This window comes from Paralichthys olivaceus, chromosome 7, assembly GCF_024713975.1.
Source record: "Paralichthys olivaceus isolate ysfri-2021 chromosome 7, ASM2471397v2, whole genome shotgun sequence".
In the NCBI taxonomy this organism is placed as follows: domain Eukaryota; kingdom Metazoa; phylum Chordata; class Actinopteri; order Pleuronectiformes; family Paralichthyidae; genus Paralichthys; species Paralichthys olivaceus.
The window spans coordinates 24216175-24237314 of record NC_091099.1 but is presented as its reverse complement, the minus strand read 5'-3'; the positions used below and the strand labels follow the sequence as shown (position 1 = coordinate 24237314).

The window sequence follows — 21140 nt, the reverse complement described above, 5'->3', positions numbered from 1 at the left end:
AAAATGACAGGTGGTTACATTTTCCAAAACATCACCTAGGTGTGAGAAAGATTAATGCCTAACCTGAAATTACCAATTCTCAAAAAGATTAGTCTCACAGTTGTAAACAGAGACGTAGCCTGCAGCTTTATCACATGGCGGCAGAGGACTGGCGTCTTCAGCTGGCATGAGGACAATTCCCGTCTCCATCATGACTGGAGGCCAGTGTATCCGCAGCACAGTGGTGTCAGTCATCTCTGAGCTCTTTAAGGGTCTGGGGACGTGACTTAGAGTGTGTTGTGTCTCCACGGACCCCACGCTGAGCTGCCTTTCCGTACGGGGCGGGGTGGCGCTCGAACAGACGCAGAGCGCAGAGCGCACCGTCACCAGCTGCTCTCCCCGTGCCTTCTGCGCGTCTGACAGGACACCATGGGACTGGAGAAGGAGAAATCGGACACTAGTATCATTATGGACGCAGATGAGTTCAACAGATCGATTGAGCCTATTCTGTCGAAGAAGGGGAAAGTGTACGCAGCGGAGCCGGACCGAGATCCAAACGATGTCAACGCGCACTTGAAGGTAAAGTCTGCGCCTTGCGCGGAATGAATTTCAAAGTGAAACCAAACAATCAGCAGCTGTTAAGATGAATTATCAGCTGGTACAACCAAGGTCACCTTGTTGTTTCCATGTAATGAACTCTGAAACTGGCAATCTGCAGCATGAATGCCTGGAAGTGGCTCGGTGCGCGTCACCATCACGCACAGTTTCCTTCCTGTACAACTTTCTACTATCATGTATTTGTCCCTCTAACATGTCCACAACCTGTGTGTGATCTGACAGGTCGGGTTTGAAGATGTCATTGCTGAGCCGGTCTCCGCGCACAGCTTCGACAAAGTGTGGATCGGAAGCCACGCTGCGTTCGAACTGGTCAAATTCATCTTTTACCGGCTGCTGACCACTCTGCTGGCCGTGCCCATAGCGTTCATCCTCGGTCTGGTGTTCGCGGTGCTCAGCTGCATCCACATCTGGTAGGAAGAGGTTGCTCCCATGCCTGCAGCTCTGTTCGGTGCTGCTCATGTAGCCTGTTCTGTCTGACACCGTGCCAGATGTTACCCTTAAATGAGATAATGGTTTTCTTCCACACTAGGTTGCAACAGTGGTGGCTCTGGGATTTTTCTTGAGCCATTAAACTGCCACACTTTACACATGGGGGCCAAATTTATGTGGAACACCCATGATGCACAATTCCTGATTCAGTGCACATTGAAGTCAGTCCTTATTTACAGTTAGCTCTATTAGATTGATTCAAAGACACTAATCATTAAATATGTTTTGAAAATTGTTCCTTGTTGGCCCATCATACTTATCACGAAACTTTGAAAATAAAATAGTTAGTTAGTTTTAGTTTATGTATTATACTTTAAGACTAAAAACAGGACAGGGGGGAATTCAGGGGCCAATCTGATTTCAGTTAGGGCCAGTGCCCCCTTGACCCGACCCCTACATCCACCCCTGGTGGACCTATTCGGAATTTGGGAAAAGGTAAACATTAAAATCAAGAGGTCATAAGTTCTAGTTAACATATTATACAGTCTAAATATTCTAGTGATTTCCCAAAAATATCAAGTACAGAAAAAGTAGAATTCTTAAAAGAGCATCAGAGAACTTGTTGACACATAACGTCCAAAATATAACAGCCTATTAATTAAAAAATGAAAGTATAATGATGAGCAGCAAAACATTATGTGACTGTCCCCACAGTCCAATGCTGCTCACCAGCATTATTCTATCATTTTAGGCAAATACTGACGCAAGTTATTTTTACTGTCAACGTCACACGTGGTGTGACATGACTATAAGTTGTTGATATAACTTATTTGGATAATTACGTCAGGCTTGTGTTGGCTAAGTGTACTCGTATGGAGGTGAACCAGGTGCTTCCAGACTTTCAAGCAACAAGTAAGTTCCCGACCACAACCAAGAGTCCATTTAGTAACACTTGATGAAACAACATTTAAGTCCCTGGAGAAAGTGTTCTGTGGAAAGTTGGGAGGAATGTTGAGTTGTGTAGTGGGGGAAAAAAGTAATGGAAAAAAAAATGTCCCACGTCTTTTACCAGATCGCTGGCATAGTAGCAACTGAAGCCTATTTTCAGACCGGAGTGGGACATTCTTCAGACGCAGATAGAGAACTGTGGTGATTCTTTCGCATGACCTTTTACCTTGGTGAGGTCACAGGCTCGGGCTGCGTGGCTCCTTCAACCACAGTGTTCGAAGGAAGAAGCCGCCTCTTGGATCAATAGAGGACTGAGTGGCGACACTGAGCCGGTCAATACATGTGGAATGTCAGGAAGGGAGATCACACAGAGGCTTATGAGACTATTGTTTGAAGAGTTTTTTTAAGAACAGGTAGAAACCAAAGAGGTAGTTACGGTTCCTAGATAAGATAACACACACATCGCACATGGCTTTAAAATATGGTATCATGGGAAATATCCACCAAAACACAATCAAGTAAAAAATGTATTAGTGCAAACTAGTGGTGCTCGTTCTCCTGAAATAGTTCTACGATAGACTTTCACTTTTTTATAGTTTGTTGGCTGGACGTTGTGCACTGAGCTTTTTATCTTTGGTGCAAAGTTAAAAACTAGAAAAAATGTGTGTTCATTCCACCTGGTTGAATTTAGAGTCAATGTTTTTCATGTGAAATCAAACTGCTGTTGTTTCAATACTTATTATTTGCTTGGTTAAGTTTGAGTTATTTACTTAACCGCAGTTAAGTGTTATTTCAGAGATCTGTTATGCATCAAACCGCTGCTGTAGTTTATAAGATGACTCATTCGCAAGATACACAGACATACAGATAGACAGGCATTTGTGGAATTAGTTGGTAGATGCACAAAATAAATATTCAATACTGGATTATCTTGACCACTGGTATCAACACAGATGTCAAACAGGCCAAACAAGGGATGACATTATACTGAAAATACTGTAGATGCTACAAACGTGTGTTGCTGGAATGATGATGAAGAACAGATCTAGACCTTGCACGAATCATACACCCCTCCATTTAGCTTGACCTTTAGAGTGTGTAATGCTCAAACTGCATTTCTTCTTGAGTACCAGGAGGAAAAGCACTGTCACAAGGAGGGGAACTTTTATAAACTAACCCTAAAGTTAAAGGTTTAACGGTGATAAAGAGATGCAGGCATCAGATAACATAACCAACATGTCATGCTGTCAGAGCCAAGACTGATTTTCATATTCATATTGTGGTCTTCAGTTATTTGAAACACAGAGATGAACTTGGAAGTGGATTGGGCTTTTTCTCACCATATCGTCCCCTCATGTTGTCCCTGTGTCAGCGTGGTACTCCAGCTTCCTCCCACAGTCCACAAACATGCAGACTGGGGTTATAGGTTAACTGGAGTCTCTAAATTGATCATAAGTGTGAATGTAAATGTAAGTGGTTGTTGGTGTCTGTATGTTTGCCCTGTGATACGCTGGCGACCTGCCCAGGGTGAAAGCCGCCTCTCACCCATCAAAGGTTAAGTGATATAGATCCTGGCTTAATGTGTTGAGATCAGAAACATTATCAGCATCACATTTCAACTGTTCATAGATATTAGCACTTTGCAATGATTGATTTTTTGTTTGCATTATTTTTAGAGAAATTGATAACAATGTTGAAAAATGCCCGACCTTGCAATGAATCCTTTCCACAAGTTAATGGGTTCTTTCTTGGCCCATGTCTCTCACTCAAAACCCTACGCTCACACTCAAATAGCCTGTTAGTGCTTAGAATTCCTTCGCTCCAGCTTCAGCTCTCCTCACACTCTTCTGTGCTGTTGCTTCTCGAGCAAAATCTAAACACAAGCAGGGTATTTTTGACTGGTTTTGAGACTATTACAAAATGTGAAATCAATAAATACTTCAGTCAAACAGAAGGACTCTTGACTCTTGCCTTGTTTTTCAGCATCTGTTCCTTAGTAACCTTTCTTTAACCTTGTCCTTCCAGGTTGGTGATGCCTGTGATCCAGAGCTTCTTGATGCTCCTACCGTCCGCCCGGATTGTGTGGAGGAGTCTGACGGACATGTTCATCACACCGCTCTTCCACAGCATGGGAAAGAGCCTGTCCTCCATTCAAGTCCAAACCACCGAGAACTGATGCAGACGGGGGGAAGAAATGCAGGAGTGAATGATCCAAGTGGTATGAGTTCTTATAAAGTAAATAATAAAATCCTGGAGAATCCTGTAAACAAGATTAACTACTGTAGATGGAACAGTGAACAGACCCTCTCCTGTTTATCATGACAGGAACTTAGCGCTACAGGAACTTTAATAAGATACAACATAACAAGCAGTTATAACAAACGCTTCAGACTTTATAAGGAGCTCAGTGTTACCACTCAGAGCTGAGTTGTTTTGTTGATTGTGACCAAAACAAAATTCTTGTCATTCCATTATTTTGAGTGTATTATTGTTAAAGCTAACATACTGCTGACTGGCTATGAGATGTCATATTTCTGCTTTCTTTATATGTATATATTGCAAAGAGTTCAGCTAGAAGTTGAATGTAATGATGTGAATATTAAATGCTGAGACGCAGCTTGTTGCACATTCACAGGCTTATTTTATCTGCTGTGTTGATCTCACAGTGCATTGGCAATATCAGGCTTTAGCTTTCTTATGGACCTAGAAGCTATATGCAGTAGAGCTTTATTAACATGAATCTATGTTAAAAAAAACAAACAGACTAAATATCCTCAGAGGGGTGGTGTTCTAATTTATTATTTATGCAATCATCGGCAAACATTTGGTGGTGTCTGACTCCAAAGAAGTTGAAGACGTACTGCTGGGTTGAGCTCAGACTCTGGTACATGCACATTACATTTAGAGGTGCTTGCTGTTTGCTACAGAGCTGGCAGTGCTCAGGCTGTGCTGAGAACCATACTTCTACAGCCAGAAGGACTTTAAAGCTAGGGTTGGTAATCCTGGAAAAGATCACAAGAGAAGGCTACACTTTGACAAAACACAAACGATATATCCCACCTCCTCCCATCAGCCCTCTGGTCAATGCTGAGTCTCCAAAACACATGAACGTGCACTGACAACTGCTAGATAACTACTTTTCAGTGAATTGCTTTCCACCTTCTGACTGTCGTCTCAGGCAGGTCGGTTTGTTAGGTACACAACCCAATCATTTCATGTGAATGAGGCCGATTGGTTGTGTTTACTACAGTCCTACAGCTAGGGCCACAGACAGCAGCTTTTTTCTTTGATCATTGATGGCTCTCGGGATGTGAAGAGGATTTAAACAAATATGATAAAAAGTTCTTCTGAAACAGATTACCAACCCTACCTCTAATCAGCCACATCATTTGGCTTTGACCTCTTTTTGCTGTGGATTTGATAAAGTTCACTAGCTCTGAGCTGTACAATCTGACATGTAGAAGACGATAGAGAGAGAATGAGTGGAGCTGAGTTTCTTTTGTGTGCTGATACTGAAATGTGCTTTATAGAGAGATTTCCCCTTTTTCCTTTTGCTTTTACGTGTGAACAAACCTGTAATAAACAGATGTATTTTCTAAGACCACATACTGTATCTATTTAATTATTGAATCTAATGCATTCATTCAATACAGTCTGTGCAGCCATAAAAACCTACAATCAATATTTAAAGCAACAAGAGAAAATACACATATCTCTGATTAATTATCCCCTTGTTATGGTAAATGGTTTGTATCTATAGAGCTTTTCTAGTTTTGATGACCACTCTAAGTGCTTTAAAGTACAGTTTGCCAATCACCCATTCACACACACATTTATACAGTGCATCTACTAGCAGCACTTTTTTTCCCTGTGAGGGGCAATTCAGGGTTCTTGCCCAAGGACACTTCAGCATGCAAATGGGGAAGACTGGAATTGTCCTGCAGACCTTCTGGTTGGAGGACAACCTCTCTACCTCTCAGCCACAGCCGCCCGTTATGGCTAACATGTTAGCAAATAGTTGCCTATATCCACAGAGCAACACCAAATTAATTCTCCCTTAATCACTTGTGATGAATCAACTTCTTCTGAGGCTTGTCTGTTCTGCATGGACAGATATGTGTACTACTGTGAGTTTATCAGAGCGTGTCTGCTGCATGAGAACAGATTTGATGAGTGTTGAGACTGAACTATATTGTAAATAAGCTGTAAAATCAAAAATATTGAGCTAAAAGCACAATAGACCTGCAAAAATGACAGATAATTCTCTGTAGTTTTATTATAAATAACATTGATGCTGAAAAGTTGCAGCTATGACTGCTCATGGTTAAATGTTCATGGCCTAGGATGCTTGGATTACACCTGCTCGCTAACACAAAGATCATTGGATAAAATGCCAATGCACGTTTCTATTTTAACACCAGGGGGTCAAACTTCTATTAACGATAAGTAGAGGTGAAATAAACACTGTGCTTAAATACAGACTTTGAGGAAATTAGGACCAATGAACCTTTCATAACCTGGACAACAAACTGATGCAGTGCAAGAACAACGACAAATTTGCAATCCTGAAAATGTATTTTAAGAAACGCTGTAAAAGAGTGCTGCAGTTTTGAAAAATGAAAACTCAATACAAAATAATATTGGCTGAGATTTTATTTTTTTCTTGCAGTCTATTAAAACATGATGCAAGGCTTCAAAATTGACTATTTATGCAAACACTTTTTTATTTCAAGCTTTCACATAATGAGTTTCAACCTGTCACCGTCTTTTTTCAGGGTCAGAATTCGGCAGGATATGTATCCCATACCTGAATACCATGCACAGTTGGAGGTGGGGGGTTTGTCCAGATGTAGATGGGATTATCTCTGTATTTAACAGTTACACTTCACAGTTTTTTTAATTCCAGCTTATTCCTCAGCATTGCATTGTTATAAGCTGCTGAACTTCTGCACCAGACAGACCTGTGACACAACAGAAGACTGAAACTGGGCAATGCAATGTTTTGTTTCCTGCTGACAGTAGAAACAAAGCAGTTCTGAAGAGCTTTGAAATCCTTTCACTGGTGTTGGACAGCTGACAAGTTGCCAGCTAGTATGTCTGTGATTCAATTCAATGTGAGGTTGTGAAATATTGGAACAGAGACACATGTGGCCAAAGCTTTTTCTGTTTTCAACGTAACATGTAGCACAGAGCAACCTCAGATCAGCTATTCTTCAAATGTCATTGATCCATTTTAGACAAATAAATCATAGTGTGATGGAGCACCTGTCGGGGATTATAAATGTGTATTATATTCTCTGCTCCAAATCATTTTAACTGCAGCCTTACTCAGTGTGGATAAACTCATTGTGGAGCAAATCTATTTTACTTTAACAAACCAAACGTTCTTCATAAATGAGGTTAAAGAATTTGTTTTTCCTGAAGCTAAATCTTCTGTGTGTGGCTTCTCTCTGTCAAAGATGATGAGTGTGGTTGGGAAAAGGGACGTGCAGCTGAGTGCCAGAGAAGCCTCATAAATCACTTTGCAGAGATTGCATAAGACACTTACTTATACAAAAATAAGCTGTAGGTCGATGGAACATTACCTGAGGCTTCGCTTTTAGACCTGCAGGCGTGCACAGCATTTCTGCCTCCTGCACTCACCTTACCTCTCTGCACCTCATATTTGTTCCATCTGCAGCTGTAACTTAACTTGTGTTTGTTTGTGATGTTTGGCATCTAACCCAAAAGCATGTAAGATCTCTTTCCATTTTGAATTCACACTTTTAACATAAACTAACTAATAAATGTAACATGAAAGGTATATGTCAGTAGGGATGAGATCAATAAGCCAGATGTTTCTGCACTTCAATGTCATTCAGGACTAAACATGTAACTGTAACATTGAGTGATCAGTTCTGTAAATCACTCTACGTTATATATAAACCACACATCTGAACAGGAATAAGGCATGATTTATATTTTATGAAAGACATTGACCTCAGCCAGGCAGGATAAACACAATGTTTTGTAGTTATAGTAGTAGTCACAATACAACAAATTAATTATGTCACTATGACACTGTTCAGAACATACCTCCCCCAAGGTCAAACAGTCCCCTCATGAAACCACATTTTAATTCACTCCATTAAACATGCCTCATTTTAGATCTCACAATATAAAAAAAAAGTCAAGGACACAAGACCTGATCCAGATCTGCATGGAAATATAATGGGTTCTCCCCCGGTTCATGCATCATCCCTCCACAAGATTTTATCGAAATTGGCCGAGAAGGTTTTTTTATCTTGCTACAATGAAAACATGGCTGGAGTCACTACTTCTATAAAAGCTCCCAGACATGAGGCTGTAAGTTCTGACCCTTACCTGTTTTAGGATGCACGTGATGCTCAACACCACCACGAGACACTCAGGGAGCAAGAGTCCCCAAAGAGTCAAGCAGCTGACCCTGACCTTTGACCCCTGACCTTGATCCAGACTGGCAGTCAAACAGAAATCCCCACAGAATTGAAATATCCTTAATGTTACTGCTAATAGTAATGATGGAACAATAATAAAGTGATGCAGCTTTGATTGAAACTACGACTACTCTTACAACTGATGACATCTGTTGCTCTGGCTGAATTGATTATTACACCTCTGCTGCTGTCACTGAACCACTGTCACTAATCAAACACTATTACAGCTTAACACTGCCACCGTGGTTCACCTCTCACTATGAATCTATCACTATTACTACTGGTTACTCACTGCTGTGTCTGCTATATTACTATGATACATACAATAGTCATGGATTTCCATCAGTCGTGTGTCCACTGAGCCAAATGAGCATCTGCAAACGTTCTGTGTCTTAATCATAAAAAAATCGCACTCTAATGTTTGCAGATTGAACATTTCACTTTTTCGTTTGTGTTGTTTTAGTTTCAGACAGTATATCTACGACATTCACAGCCTTTTTCAGGCTAATCATTATCCCTCTAAATGTGTATTTATTGTGCTCTTGGCCTATCAGTTGTTTTAAAAGAGACAGAGACCTGCAGCACCACAAGCAAGAGAATCAGTCAACCCTGCGTGTCCTCAGTTTCTTGTGTGTTTTAACCGATGTCGTCCTCACTGTGCAGAATGAGCTATTATTACAGGTTCATCTGTCTGAACAGGGTTAAGGAGCAGCTCATAACACATATAGATGCTCACTGTCAAACGTTAGAAATGTACAGAATTCAGAAAACTTGGTATTAGTTGCTTTCTAACAATCCAACTTTCTGATGGTTTCTGAGTATTAACTAAAGATTTTATAAATTCTTAATAAATTCTTTTCTAATTCCATATAAAACAGTCACCAATTATTATTAAGAGCAACTTAATGTTATAAACTGTCCCTTTAACGGGTGTTTAGCTTCCATTACTGTTTTTTAAGCTCTTAAGATCATCAGGAAAACAACTCTCAGGATTATTAAATAGTGGAAAAACACCTTACCCTTATTATTTAAAACCCATCATCATATGTAGAATTTAGCATGTTAATGGGACCAGAATCTTTTACAGGATATCTTAAATGTGTTCCTTAATTGTCACAAAGCTTAAAATACACATAAAGAAGCTTTTGTTGAGAACTAAAAACTGGACAAAATCCCCAAACCTCTTTTCATGTTCTCACAAAAAAATGAAGGAAAGGAGAAAGTATTTTTGCACTATTACTGGGTTGTTTCAGGGTCGCACCCATCAGTTACACCTAAAACTGTCATCCAGTGGCTGAAAACAGCTGAGTGTGCCAGATAGTCTCTCCAAGGTGAGTAGACAGAAGAATGTAAACAGACCAGAATGACCAGCATGGCTTCACAATTAACCCTGTGAGGCTACAAACGACTGAGCAAGTGCATCTGTATTTGCTGAAGGTTAGTTCAGACTGCTTCTAAAAAGTATGTTTTTCTATTTCCCTTACTTTCTCTATTGCAGCTGGGTGAATCTGCCTCTCCCAGACTAAGGTATGGCAAGTATCCACACCTTGCCATCCCCAATTAACGCCCACATTTCGCTGAACAAAGGCTTATTTATTCTGCCCTGATCCCCAAATATAGAGATTCCACGCAAGTTAAAACAGCCCTGTAGCCTGAGACCGAGTCAGTCTCTCCTCCAGCCGGGCAGGTTCCACGGTGGTTCTCCTCTCTCTGCCCACATCACAGGTGATCTCCCCGGGCTGCGTTAAAGACACGCTCTGCGCTGAGAGGATCAGAGAGGAAACCCCGGAGGTTCCCCCCTCAAAGCCACTGGCATTAAATTCTAGTCGCGTTCAAAGAAAAAGGGCAGGAATTAAATCTCTGCATGTCCTTGAGAGGAGCCCCGGTCCTCTCAGTTTGCCTCACGCCTCCCTCTCCACTTCCTATATTGTCTTTCTTGTCTGTATCGACGCGCTGATCTGCTCAAACCTGAGGGCAGCATGACAGGAGGACTGAAGGACGGCGACACAGAGGAGGTACAGTATGGTTCTCATATACAGTTGGCACTGAGCTGACTCTGGGGTTTCCGTCATCCAGGGACATTTTAATTTACCTCCAAGGCAGGAATTGTAATGTTTTCCAAATCCAAACAGTTTATTTATCAGTCGTTATCTTTTTGGCACCTGGTCATGAACGCTTCTGTCACACCAGATGAGGGAATGTGAAGAGTCTTTCAGTGCGCATTAACGTTAGGGTGCGAGGTTTAGCCTGCTGAAATTAACTCGGGTACTCTACCCGATTGCTGTTTTATCACATCGGGGTCAACATTTCCGTGCGTAAAAGCGCATAACAGATTAAACCCGCAAACCTGTCTTTAAACTTTTTAAGACTTTCCAGCCACACACTACGCATGTATAGCTCTGTGCGGTGAAGCCATGTGGTAGTGAGGATAAACGAGACTGTGCTTGAAAGACTCACAGGACTGAGAGTAAGACTGAGAAAAAATCTTTACGCACACACATTTGAAAGCAACGCGGAAACCCCAAAATGTTTTTGAATAAATGTGAAGCGTGTCACTTTACATCTATAGTTTATAATTCGTATATGAGTTTAAAGATGTAAAAACAAATGTTTAGTTTATTTATTTAAGGATTGTGTCTCAAGGAGAAAATTAAAGACTATTGGAATATGCGCTTTTACGCACGTATTATAAAATGTTGCCCTGCTCGCAGGTACATGTTGGGAAAAAAGACTGTATGGGTGGTGAGGACCCCTTGCGGCTGGTTCGAGGGGTGTGGTGCTTCACTTTCTATTCATTTAAACCCATCCCTGTTTGTAGGGCAGGCTGGTGACTCGCAGCTCCAGTCTCTCTCCCTCTCAGCGCACTGCACACTATCCCTCCCTCCTGTTCACTCTGTTCTTCCTTCTGCCTCCTCCGGACCCTGACAGGAGTTTCTGCATTCACCGTTCATCCGAAAACAAGGGAACATATACAAACCCAACAATAAAGACATGGACAACGACAGTCTGAACGAGAAGACGATGGAGGATGTCCACACCAAAGAGATCGACCTGGTCAACCGGGACCCCAAGCACATAAACGACGACGTTGTCAAGGTGAGTCAAACTGGCTTTTGGCTTCTGAGCTCTAAATTTGGATGTAACATGTGGCTGCTATGATCTCTCCCTCTGTTTTCTATGGTCTGATACCATAACTTAATCAGAAGACTTGTTGCAGAGTTGGCACTTTATATTTGATAAGTGAAGGCGCCTGACAATCACGGTAAAATGATCTCGGGAAAACTGCACCGAAGTCTGTGAGCTGTCAGACTGCTTTTGCGCGCAGCTTTGCGCATCAGAGACGCACTTCAGTTCTTTTACGCACAGTTGCGCGCTTTGGTTCCATTTGCCCCTATTAGGAAGGCGTTTGGCAGAGGTATTAAAAGTCACCTACAATGGACAAACAGTCCACGTGCGTAAACTATCTGTGCGTCATTCTGAGTTGCGGACTTGAATACGTGAGCATCCTCGCTCTCACAGAGGAAACCTTAACGGATTTCCTGTTGGTAGAACGCGCGTTTCCCACAGTGCTTGTTGCGCACGCCTTGCTGTTGGTAAAACTACAATTCTTTCCATAAGAGAGCAGCCTGACCGCACAAATAGCGAGCGTTTATTTAGTTTGAAGCAGCTCAGGGGGGAGAATTCACTACAGCAGAGGAGCGGTGCGCTGCAAGAAGCCACCTGACGCATCTGCATGGAGCAGCAGCTGTCTCAGCCCGGCCGCCCTCTGCTCCATGCAGGGGCAGGTTCACACATCAGAGCGGGGTCAAACGTTTCCCTGCGTGGGACAGGAGGGGCTCGCTCTTTGAAATGCCTGAACTCTGCCTTATTAAAACAGTGAAACACCCAAGTAGCTGGTAGAGTGAAGGGGATATCCCTCACCACACCTCATCTCTCCTCCCTTCTTTCCTTCCATTCTGCTCCTCTCCTCCCTCCTCCCTTTCTCCCTCCCTGCCTTCCTCCCTACATTCCTGTAGTTGCGTCAGGGTAGCAAATGTCCATATGTTGCTTTTTATTGGCCACTGTCAGCTTCCAAAAGATAAGGGTCAATCTGACAGTATTGGTTTGTTGGTTGGAGCAGGAGTCATGTGATTTCAGTTTGGCGAAGCTGTATTGGTCATTTATATCTTATCTTTCACATCTTCAAACTGGAATGTATCACTTGTCTGAAAATCACATGTGCCAATAAGTAAATATTTCCCATGTGACACTGGGATTCACATGTGCTAAACATTTGAAAATGTCTTTTATGTGTCATAAATTAAACAAAATGGAAAGAAATTAAAAGAAATAAGGAGGGTACATTTGGCTACTGGAATATTCACCAGTGACCACCAGTTCTACTTTGCATCCAGCTTTGCCACAGAGGAGAGTCTGAATAAGCCATTCTCTTCAGAGAGAAGCAAACACAGACATTTTAGGGTTTACATTCGTGGCAATAATCTATTTTTTTAAACTCTTCTGAGCATCTTTGAAGAAAATGGACTCCACTCTCTTTTCCCATCTTCTGCTCCGCCTCTCCTCCACTTCTCCCACCACTCTCTTCTCTCACCCCCTCCCAGCCCTACTCCAGTGTGACAGTGAGTCAGACTCTCCTTCCAGTCTCAGAATAGAATTCAGCTTTTTGATTGGCCCACTCCTCTGTAATCAACCCAACACAGCGCTGGTGAAATGATCTGAATTCACATGCGAGGGCACTGTGGCCATTAAAACTGCTGCAAGGAAACTTTGAGACTTTCAAAAAGAAAGAGGTGGAAAGTTACTGACTACAAACCAAAGATTTATTTAATGGCTACAGTTAGTCGTCATAGATGAAGATTCCAAATAATAATCGTTCAAATATGCAATGGTTAAACCATTAAAATGGTGTCAAAAATAGTTGAAATAAGCTTAAAATATATACAGATAACTATTCTTCATACTTTTTATACATCTATAATAAATAGTTTCACATGAAATGTGTGAAGTATAGAAAAATAGAATGGTTCATCTACCACAGTTTGTAATGAGTGTACATAAACATCTGACTATTCGTCTCTTCATACAAAGTGATCCCCAGCAGCAGTATTTTCAGATACGTAGATAACTTTATTTTTGTCATGAATCGCCCAAAGGTGCTCACTGCCCCCACCCCCCTCCCTGCATTTCAGAACAAATTAGCTCATAGTTTGTACAGCCTGCCGTACACAGTGGCTCTGAGGTGCTTTGAGGTCAGTGAAGCAGCTTTGCCAAGTGGAAGCGTGTGTTTGCTGTGTGTGCCCCAATGAAAAGCACAAGCAGGGAATCCCTTCCAGCAACCTCCATTCTGCGATCCACTGCGACCACACACACACACACACACACACACACACACACTGCTCGCATGTAAACATATGTAGTGTGTATTCAGACACATGCATGTCGAGTGGAAGTGCACACACACAAACACACACACACACACACACACACACACACACATATGTTCATGCACACAATGCATTCTTAAGGGATACACAGTGTTCTCGTGTAGCTGCTGCAGCTGGCCTCAATCACCTGGCCACATCAAACAAGTTCCATTACTGACTCGCATGTGGAGTTCGGTCTGTGAGGAGAAGTTTTTTTTTTTTTCCTCTGGAGGAGTTGCACGTCTTTATATAGCAGAGAGGAGGGGCTTGAGTAGTCAGTGGAGAGATAACGCCTCCACTGGAGGAACATTTTTCAGTTGGAGTTGTGAGATGTTTGAGCAGCAGGTCTAGAGTCCTGACGGTCAAACTGAAAGGAATGAAACACTCCCTCTGGCACATTTTCCCTTCCTGGTGTTTAACTGATTATAGATCAGTCCATGTTGCATGAAATTTTCTCCACTTTTGGTGATTTCTGTAATTTAATCAGGATGAAACGATATCACACATTCCTCTGTAGAGACATCTGGTGCTTATCAAACCCTGTGCAGTCAGATTTGTTTCTATCCGAAAACTACTGACACTCTCAAAAAATATATATGCCAATATATATGTATGTGTACGTATTAAACTCATCAGATATTTGGCAGGCAACTTATTTTTTTTAAATAAGTTACCAGGAATAATATTTTGAATTAATTTGACAATTTTAGGTTTGCTTTCAGATCTTCAATTTGATATATGACATGAATTTGTGGTAATTTCATTATTTAGCAGTAAATGTTGTCTGAATTAAACTACGGGTGGAAAACAACTCCTGTTTGAATAAGTGAGATGTTCCTGACACGTCCACGCTGCTGCCAATCATCCTAATCTCTCTCCTGACCCAAACCAAACATTTGGCCTGACGACCAAATCCCTCGAACCAACAAAAGAGGCCATTAACGCAGCACACTCTGACCTGCTCTTCTGCAGACCCACTGTGTCTGTTCAAGCATAAATGACAGCCTGAAGATGGAACTCTGGAAATAGAACATGGCCTTATTTACTCAATACTACTGTTGCCTTGCCAACTGGTCACATGCCAACCCCGAGACGCCATTGTTTCATATCCAACCTCTGACACGAGTGCAGAGGTCCAGTCTTTGACTCTGAAAGGAGCCACAGTAAATACTTTGAATGCTTGTGTACAGGACATGCTTCTATGGATCTACAGTATATCATCACTACTGTTCATCAGGGCTCTTGAGGACCCTGCTCTGGACCACACTGTATCTGCCTTGTTTTGTGAAGCATGATCCCGATGGACAAATGTACTCACATGTTGCAGAGATTGATATTTCTGTGCTTTATTCCTCAAAGTTTTGCCAAAATCATAATAAAGAATTTGAACAAACTCTGACATTGTGTAACACTCTGGGTAATGCTGATGATTTCGCTCATAATGATGCCCACACAACCGTATTTAGAAAACTAGAGAGCTTGAAGAAAAATAGCAACAAACAACTTTACTTGAGTTAAAAACGCTCCACCATGCTGCTGTGGTTGTGTTTGTGCCGCGCCTGGAGAAGGCTCTCATTTAGTCTGAATCAAAGTTCTGGAAACTGGCGCAGAGTGGGTCCACTTTAAAATTTGTAGCTGTGGAAAAATTAAATGGATACCACACTGGTTTTTGTGGCTGCAGTCAGAGAATTATATTATAAGGCTTTAGCGAGCTCCAAGAGTGGGTGCTGTGAGAACGGCTTTATGCTGCTGCTTGGAGGAAAAGAATTGGATTTATAGGCTGCTGGGGGAAAAAAAACTACTGGGAATTTAAAGATCTGTTCCTAAGTAAAACATCAAGGCTCAGAGAAATATGACATTCACTCTTACATAATGAAGAAGAGCATGTTTTAATCTGTGCACTCACTAAATGCATCTTTTGTTGTATATATTGTATATTTATAGTTTAAAATAGGATTTGTAGAGGATTATTATTATTTTAAATGTGTAATTTAAACACTACACTGTTACTATGAGACGGTTAGCTTAGCTTAACATAAAGGCTCTGTACAATAAATACGACATGTTAGTTTGTCACCTGTACATTAGGTGTTGGGAGGCAGATCTTTGGAACATTTGGACTAAGTTAGAATCATAGTTTCCGACCGTTATGCTACTGTAGCCTAAACTAAGCTAACCAGCTGTTTGATTCTATGTGAGAGAGTGAACATGTTAAAGAAAGTGGACAAAAAAAAATCCCAGATCCACCTCCTGATCTGGAGCTGCACCAAAATTGACTTTGTGACCCATACTCCATCCTTCCACTAAATTTTGTCATAATCTGTCAGTATTTTTTGCATAATCCTGCTCACTAACTAAGTAACAGACAGAAACAAAGCAGATGATAATCTTATTGGTGGAAGTCATGAGAACAATCTCAGTTTATCTTTGAAATAATAAATACCAATTGACTTTATTCTGTCTGAAAAATGTCTGTTAACATATTAAGCTCAGTTACAATGATGTAAAATGGAAATAACTTTAAAGTACTTTATTTGATGTCAGTAGGTAGTTTGTTTAAGTTACACACTCAGGAATAAACCACTTCCCCAATTTAATATTAGTGTGACGCTGGATAATATCTGTGTGAATTATTTGTGTTGCAGCTGTAAGTTGTCCAACTGGTCTGTTGGACAAGACACAGTCTCAGAGTAACACTGACTGTATGCTCAGTTGCTTGTAGAGAGGGTGTGTGTGTGGTGTTTGAGTTGCCACTCCATCCATCTAACAGAAGAGGTCAGGTCCTGCACACTTGTCTCACTGAGGACATGTCCTGGTTTTCTTCAGCGGAAGGTGGAGCATGCAGGAGACCCTCACGTCACTTGTAAATCAAACATGTCTGATGTGTGCCACGCCCATGGTGGCGAGTGTCACTGATCAGACCGAGTGAGCAGATTTCCTCCTGCTTGTTCCAAACAAACCAGAAAACTGAAACACACCACTTCCTGTGCACAACAGGATATTTCCTAATAAAGACGTACCACACAGTGAGTGTTTAGAGCAGCAAATGTCAAAGCTACCAGGAAGATAATTATTTAGATATATCAAACACTGGCATGGTGTTCTAAAACCACCAAGCAGCCAAAGTCCTCACTACGTTTTATGGGCCACATCTGGTCCAGCTGTGGTTATCATTTAACCTACGGCTACATGTACTTTGTCTATTTTGGTTGGAACTCAGCAAGACTGTTTATCTGTTTAGCTTTTGGCACATCTAACTTTTGAGGAGGTGGATGATTTCAAGACTGAAATCCTGAAATGATTTATCAGAAAGAAAAGCAGATTTCCGGGCGGGGCAAGTGTTGCTGGTTAGACCGTGTACCAGTCACTGCAAGGGCAGATGTGAATCATGTCAGGAATCCCACCCTGCATCTCAGCAAACTGACATATTATTGCTGGAACAGTGAGGGAAGCAGCTAGTGTATATGGAAATAATGAGTTCAGATCGAGGCACTGTAGAGTCCGATGGTTTCAACTGCACCATATAAGGACGGGTGTGACACATGATTGTCAGTGGATGAAGGCATTAGAGGGGACAATGATTGGTCTGATGGGTTTGTGGTAGCAATGGGGTTTTCTCTGCATACTGTTCAGTACAATTCATATTCTGTTTGTGACAATTATGTGTTTGGATGTTTTGTGGTGTTATTATTCAGACGACTTTTTTTTGTAGAAAGTAGCTCAACTGGATTCTGTACATGGGAAGGAAAATCTGGTTTCTAACCACAGAGCAGAAGCCTCACATACCAACCTCTGCTGTCACTGTCGTCTAAATATTCTCTCTATATCAAATCTGTCAGACGGATTTTTCTTCTTGCATGAAAGGCTGATTTGTCCCCCGTGACAGTCATACTTTTTGTCACCAGGGAACCATCTGCCCTGTTTCGTTTTTCTCATGCTGTTTTGAAACTAAACACATGGACTGTAAATAATCTCATTAAAGCCATTCCCCCCCCATTGCATCTTAACCCAACAAATAGTTTTTATTGAGAATTGTTAAAGGCTTTATTTGCTCAAAGGTCTTTAGTCCTGCTGGTAAAGTTCATACCATTTTTAACATGTTGTCAGACCTGTTGTCTTTTTTCTTGCAGCTGCTGTGCAGTTAAATTCTGTATATCTGTACAAAGATACAACTGCTGACGTGTGTAGGGGACAAGATATAATTCGGCCTGTTCACCTGCAGACACATGCCTATTGTATGTGAGCGGTAACATGATGTGCATTTTTAGGCATGTTAGTATAGACGAGAATTAAAACTAAAACGGAGCCAAAACGCTCATGTGGACTGAGATAGTTTTTGTTTGAAAAGGTAGAAGGATGTAGTGTCATCATGCAGCACCACATTGCTGACAGTCAGAAGCTAATTTAGAAAATAGTCAATAGTTTGTATCGACGTGTTTGCCATCATTTTTTCACTGTTTCTCTTTGTTGGTCTTCAGGTGGACTTTGAGGATGTGATCGCTGAGCCTGCAGGGACCTATAGCTTCGACGGTGTGTGGAAAGCCAGCTTCACCACCTTCACCGTCACCAAGTACTGGTGCTACCGACTGCTGACGGCGCTTGTCGGCATCCCCCTGGCGCTGATCTGGGGTATCTTCTTCGCCATCCTGTCCTTCCTGCACATCTGGGCCGTGGTGCCGTGCATCAAGAGCTACCTGATCGAGATCCACTGTGTCAGCCGCGTCTATTCCATCTGCGTGCACACCTTCTGCGACCCCCTGTTCGAGGCCATGGGCAAGTGCCTCAGCAGCATCCGAGTCCGCATGTCCAAGGAGGTGTAGCGTTCCAAAAAACCAGAGGAGGAGGAGGAGGATTAACGGAAAGAGGGGAGGGGAGGATGGGAGGGCTGGAGAAACATGGATGGAGGGAAAAGAGAAGAAAAAAATTGTGAGACCTCTGGAAAACAAGAGGTGAGACTTTTCCAGAGCTGGGCAGGGGGGATGTTTTGAGGGGAAGAGGCGCGGTCACATGGCACCTAGCACCGCCCTTTCCCGCCAGCTGTTTTTTCTCACCAACGTAACCAAATGGGTGGGCACAAGAAATTAAAGGGTCGTCCTACGGGGGTTTTGTTTTTGTTCCATAGTTTTTTTTAATTCCTCACTGTTAACTTTGTCAAGCAGGCAGCCAGGCTCCTTGTGTGTTTTCTGTTAGTTTAACCACATGATGTTAATTCCTTCCATTCTTACTGTTTCTGTGGAGAGCTGATCACTCTGATTGACTCATGTGAAGAGGGGATGCCGCAGTGTATCACTGTCTCCTCCTGCGCTTGTGTGTATTTGCTTTGAAGCCTCTGGACAGGGCAGGATGGCAGTGGGGTCAGAGCAGGGAGAAAAAAAGGTTGCTGCCAAATTCTATCCGACTCAGCTAAAACAAAACAAACCTCCACAAGCTGAACAGCACAGCAATGCCCCTCCCTTTGGCCCCACATGGCCTCCAACCCACCTAAAAACAACATCCCATCCCCCCACCTGCCCATGCCTGTCGCCCAGCTTTCCAGCAGTCTGACACACTGAACCTGCCCTCGTTCCTGCATGCACCTGCGTCACCTTGCCCGCAAACGCGCCGTCCACACCTGCTATGCCACCTGACGATGCAGGAAACGCTTTTGCATCTCAGCTCACTCCACGCTCAGCGCCCGCTTCTTGTCTTCGCCTCCAGCTTCCAACAAAACCTTTACAGTGCAGGCTTCACGGTCACCATCGTCCTCATAACTGCATGAGTGTGTGACAGAGAATGTTAGCATTTAAATTTGTTTTTTTTTACTCAGAGTTCAACCTTTTCATTCTTCAGTGAAGCTCAATGCTTTTAAATGCACATCATTATAGCTCCATAGTGAATGCTCTTTTTTCCTACACTTTGAAAATGAAGAACTTTGAGAGATTAGTTTCACTGCCATTGTTTTTGATATCCTACATGTACTGTATGGGTGTTTATGCAGAAAATAAGACTTTACGAGCCTCATTCCAGTGCACTAATCTAAGGGAAAGTATTGTAAGTGAATAGCACTCGTGAAAATCTCCTCAACTCATATGCAAAGCTAGTGGAGAACTAACAGTTACTTTTGCACACTTGACACTTATGACGTGCAGTTACGAGTGTGCAAATGGAGGTTTCTCTTACACACTGTGGTACTTGCGCAGGTTAATGCATTGGAATAAAGACAATGTGAGGTGGAGCGTGTGACTCTGGATGAATTTTTTGTTTGTTGTCTGGTCATGACTTTTCAACCAGCCCCAATTTTTGTTGTCCTCTCAATTCGTGTTTTGTTTTCAATCACCCTGACAAGTTTGTTCCGCTACCCCTGCTTCTTGACTGTGGACACGATGCTGACAAGCATCAAACTGGCGCCTCCCACCCCAGGGATGGATATGGTTGGGGTTGGGGGGTTAAGTTTTATAGAGACATCAAGCTCGCTTTGACTCCGTCACCTTCAGTCTACCTGCTGTCTTCACACAGGGATGGTAATATCATAGCACCTGTTTCTTGAAATGAGTATTTTAAGCTCAAAAGGTGATATTTTTATAAAAAATGATTTGTTTTTTCCTTCTTTGCTTTTACTGTATAATGTAACGCTGTGCACATTAAAATTTAATATAATCCAGTGTGCATGTGTTTATGTTTTTTTCAAATACTGTCTAATTATGAGGATGGTAGTAATCACTAGCATGTGCCTCTCCATGAAAGTCGGATATTAACAGTGGCTTTTTTGTTCTTTATTTTTACATGTGATATTGAGTCATAGAAAATCTAATTTTATAATAATTCACAGTAGATACTTGGTGACTGCTTTCATTCATCTGTGCTGCAGGAAACTGCCAGTTGAAGCTACTATGGGGAAAAAAGGTCCATAAGAATGAAGCTTAAGCGAGAGCAGCTGAAATATAAGTTCCAGCAGCAGCAGCACTCTCCAAAACGTCTGCAGTATGTGTTTCTGAGTCTGTGAGGCCTAATGCCTGTGGTGTTGCTCATAGTCTCTCTCATCCAAGCCTGGCACAACGTTTCCCTGGTTACCTGAGAAACAAATAAAAGTGTTGGGCAACGCTCATGAGACGAGAGTGAAGTCTCTTCACTGTATTCCAATTCATTTACGCAATGAAGCCAGGACATCATTATGCTTCTTATGACAGGCCTGGACTCTCACCATAAACTGTTCAGCAGTAACAGATTGACAATGGAGTCAAGTCAGCTGAACAATGGGTTGTTGTTAGTCTAGGCCACAACAAAAAAGGGTCACAAGGAAAGTTGTTAA

At 42.0% G+C, this 21140-nt stretch overlaps 2 protein-coding genes across 3 annotated transcripts; both read left to right on the top strand.

Moving 5' to 3' along the window:
- Positions 1 to 286: 286 nt before the first annotated feature.
- cav2 (caveolin 2) lies at positions 287 to 5578 on the top strand. The gene is made up of 3 exons (XM_020078447.2): positions 287 to 558; positions 820 to 1007; positions 4000 to 5578. The coding sequence occupies exons 1-3, from the start codon at positions 409 to 411 to the stop codon at positions 4148 to 4150; spliced, it is 489 nt and encodes a 162-aa protein (XP_019934006.1). The 5' UTR covers positions 287 to 408; the 3' UTR covers positions 4151 to 5578.
- A 4439-nt stretch (positions 5579 to 10017) lies between these two features.
- On the top strand, positions 10018 to 20493 carry cav1 (caveolin 1). 2 transcript variants are annotated; one of them, XM_020079421.2, is made up of 3 exons: positions 10018 to 10444; positions 11358 to 11525; positions 18331 to 20493. In XM_020079421.2, exons 1-3 carry the CDS (start codon positions 10409 to 10411, stop codon positions 18670 to 18672), a joined length of 546 nt encoding a protein of 181 aa, XP_019934980.1. In that variant the 5' UTR covers positions 10018 to 10408; the 3' UTR covers positions 18673 to 20493. The 2 variants fall into 2 exon arrangements, with proteins under 2 accessions (XP_019934980.1, XP_069384495.1); XM_069528394.1 differs by having other exon boundaries at positions 10338 to 10444; positions 11248 to 11525.
- The last annotated feature ends 647 nt before the right edge of the window (positions 20494 to 21140 follow it).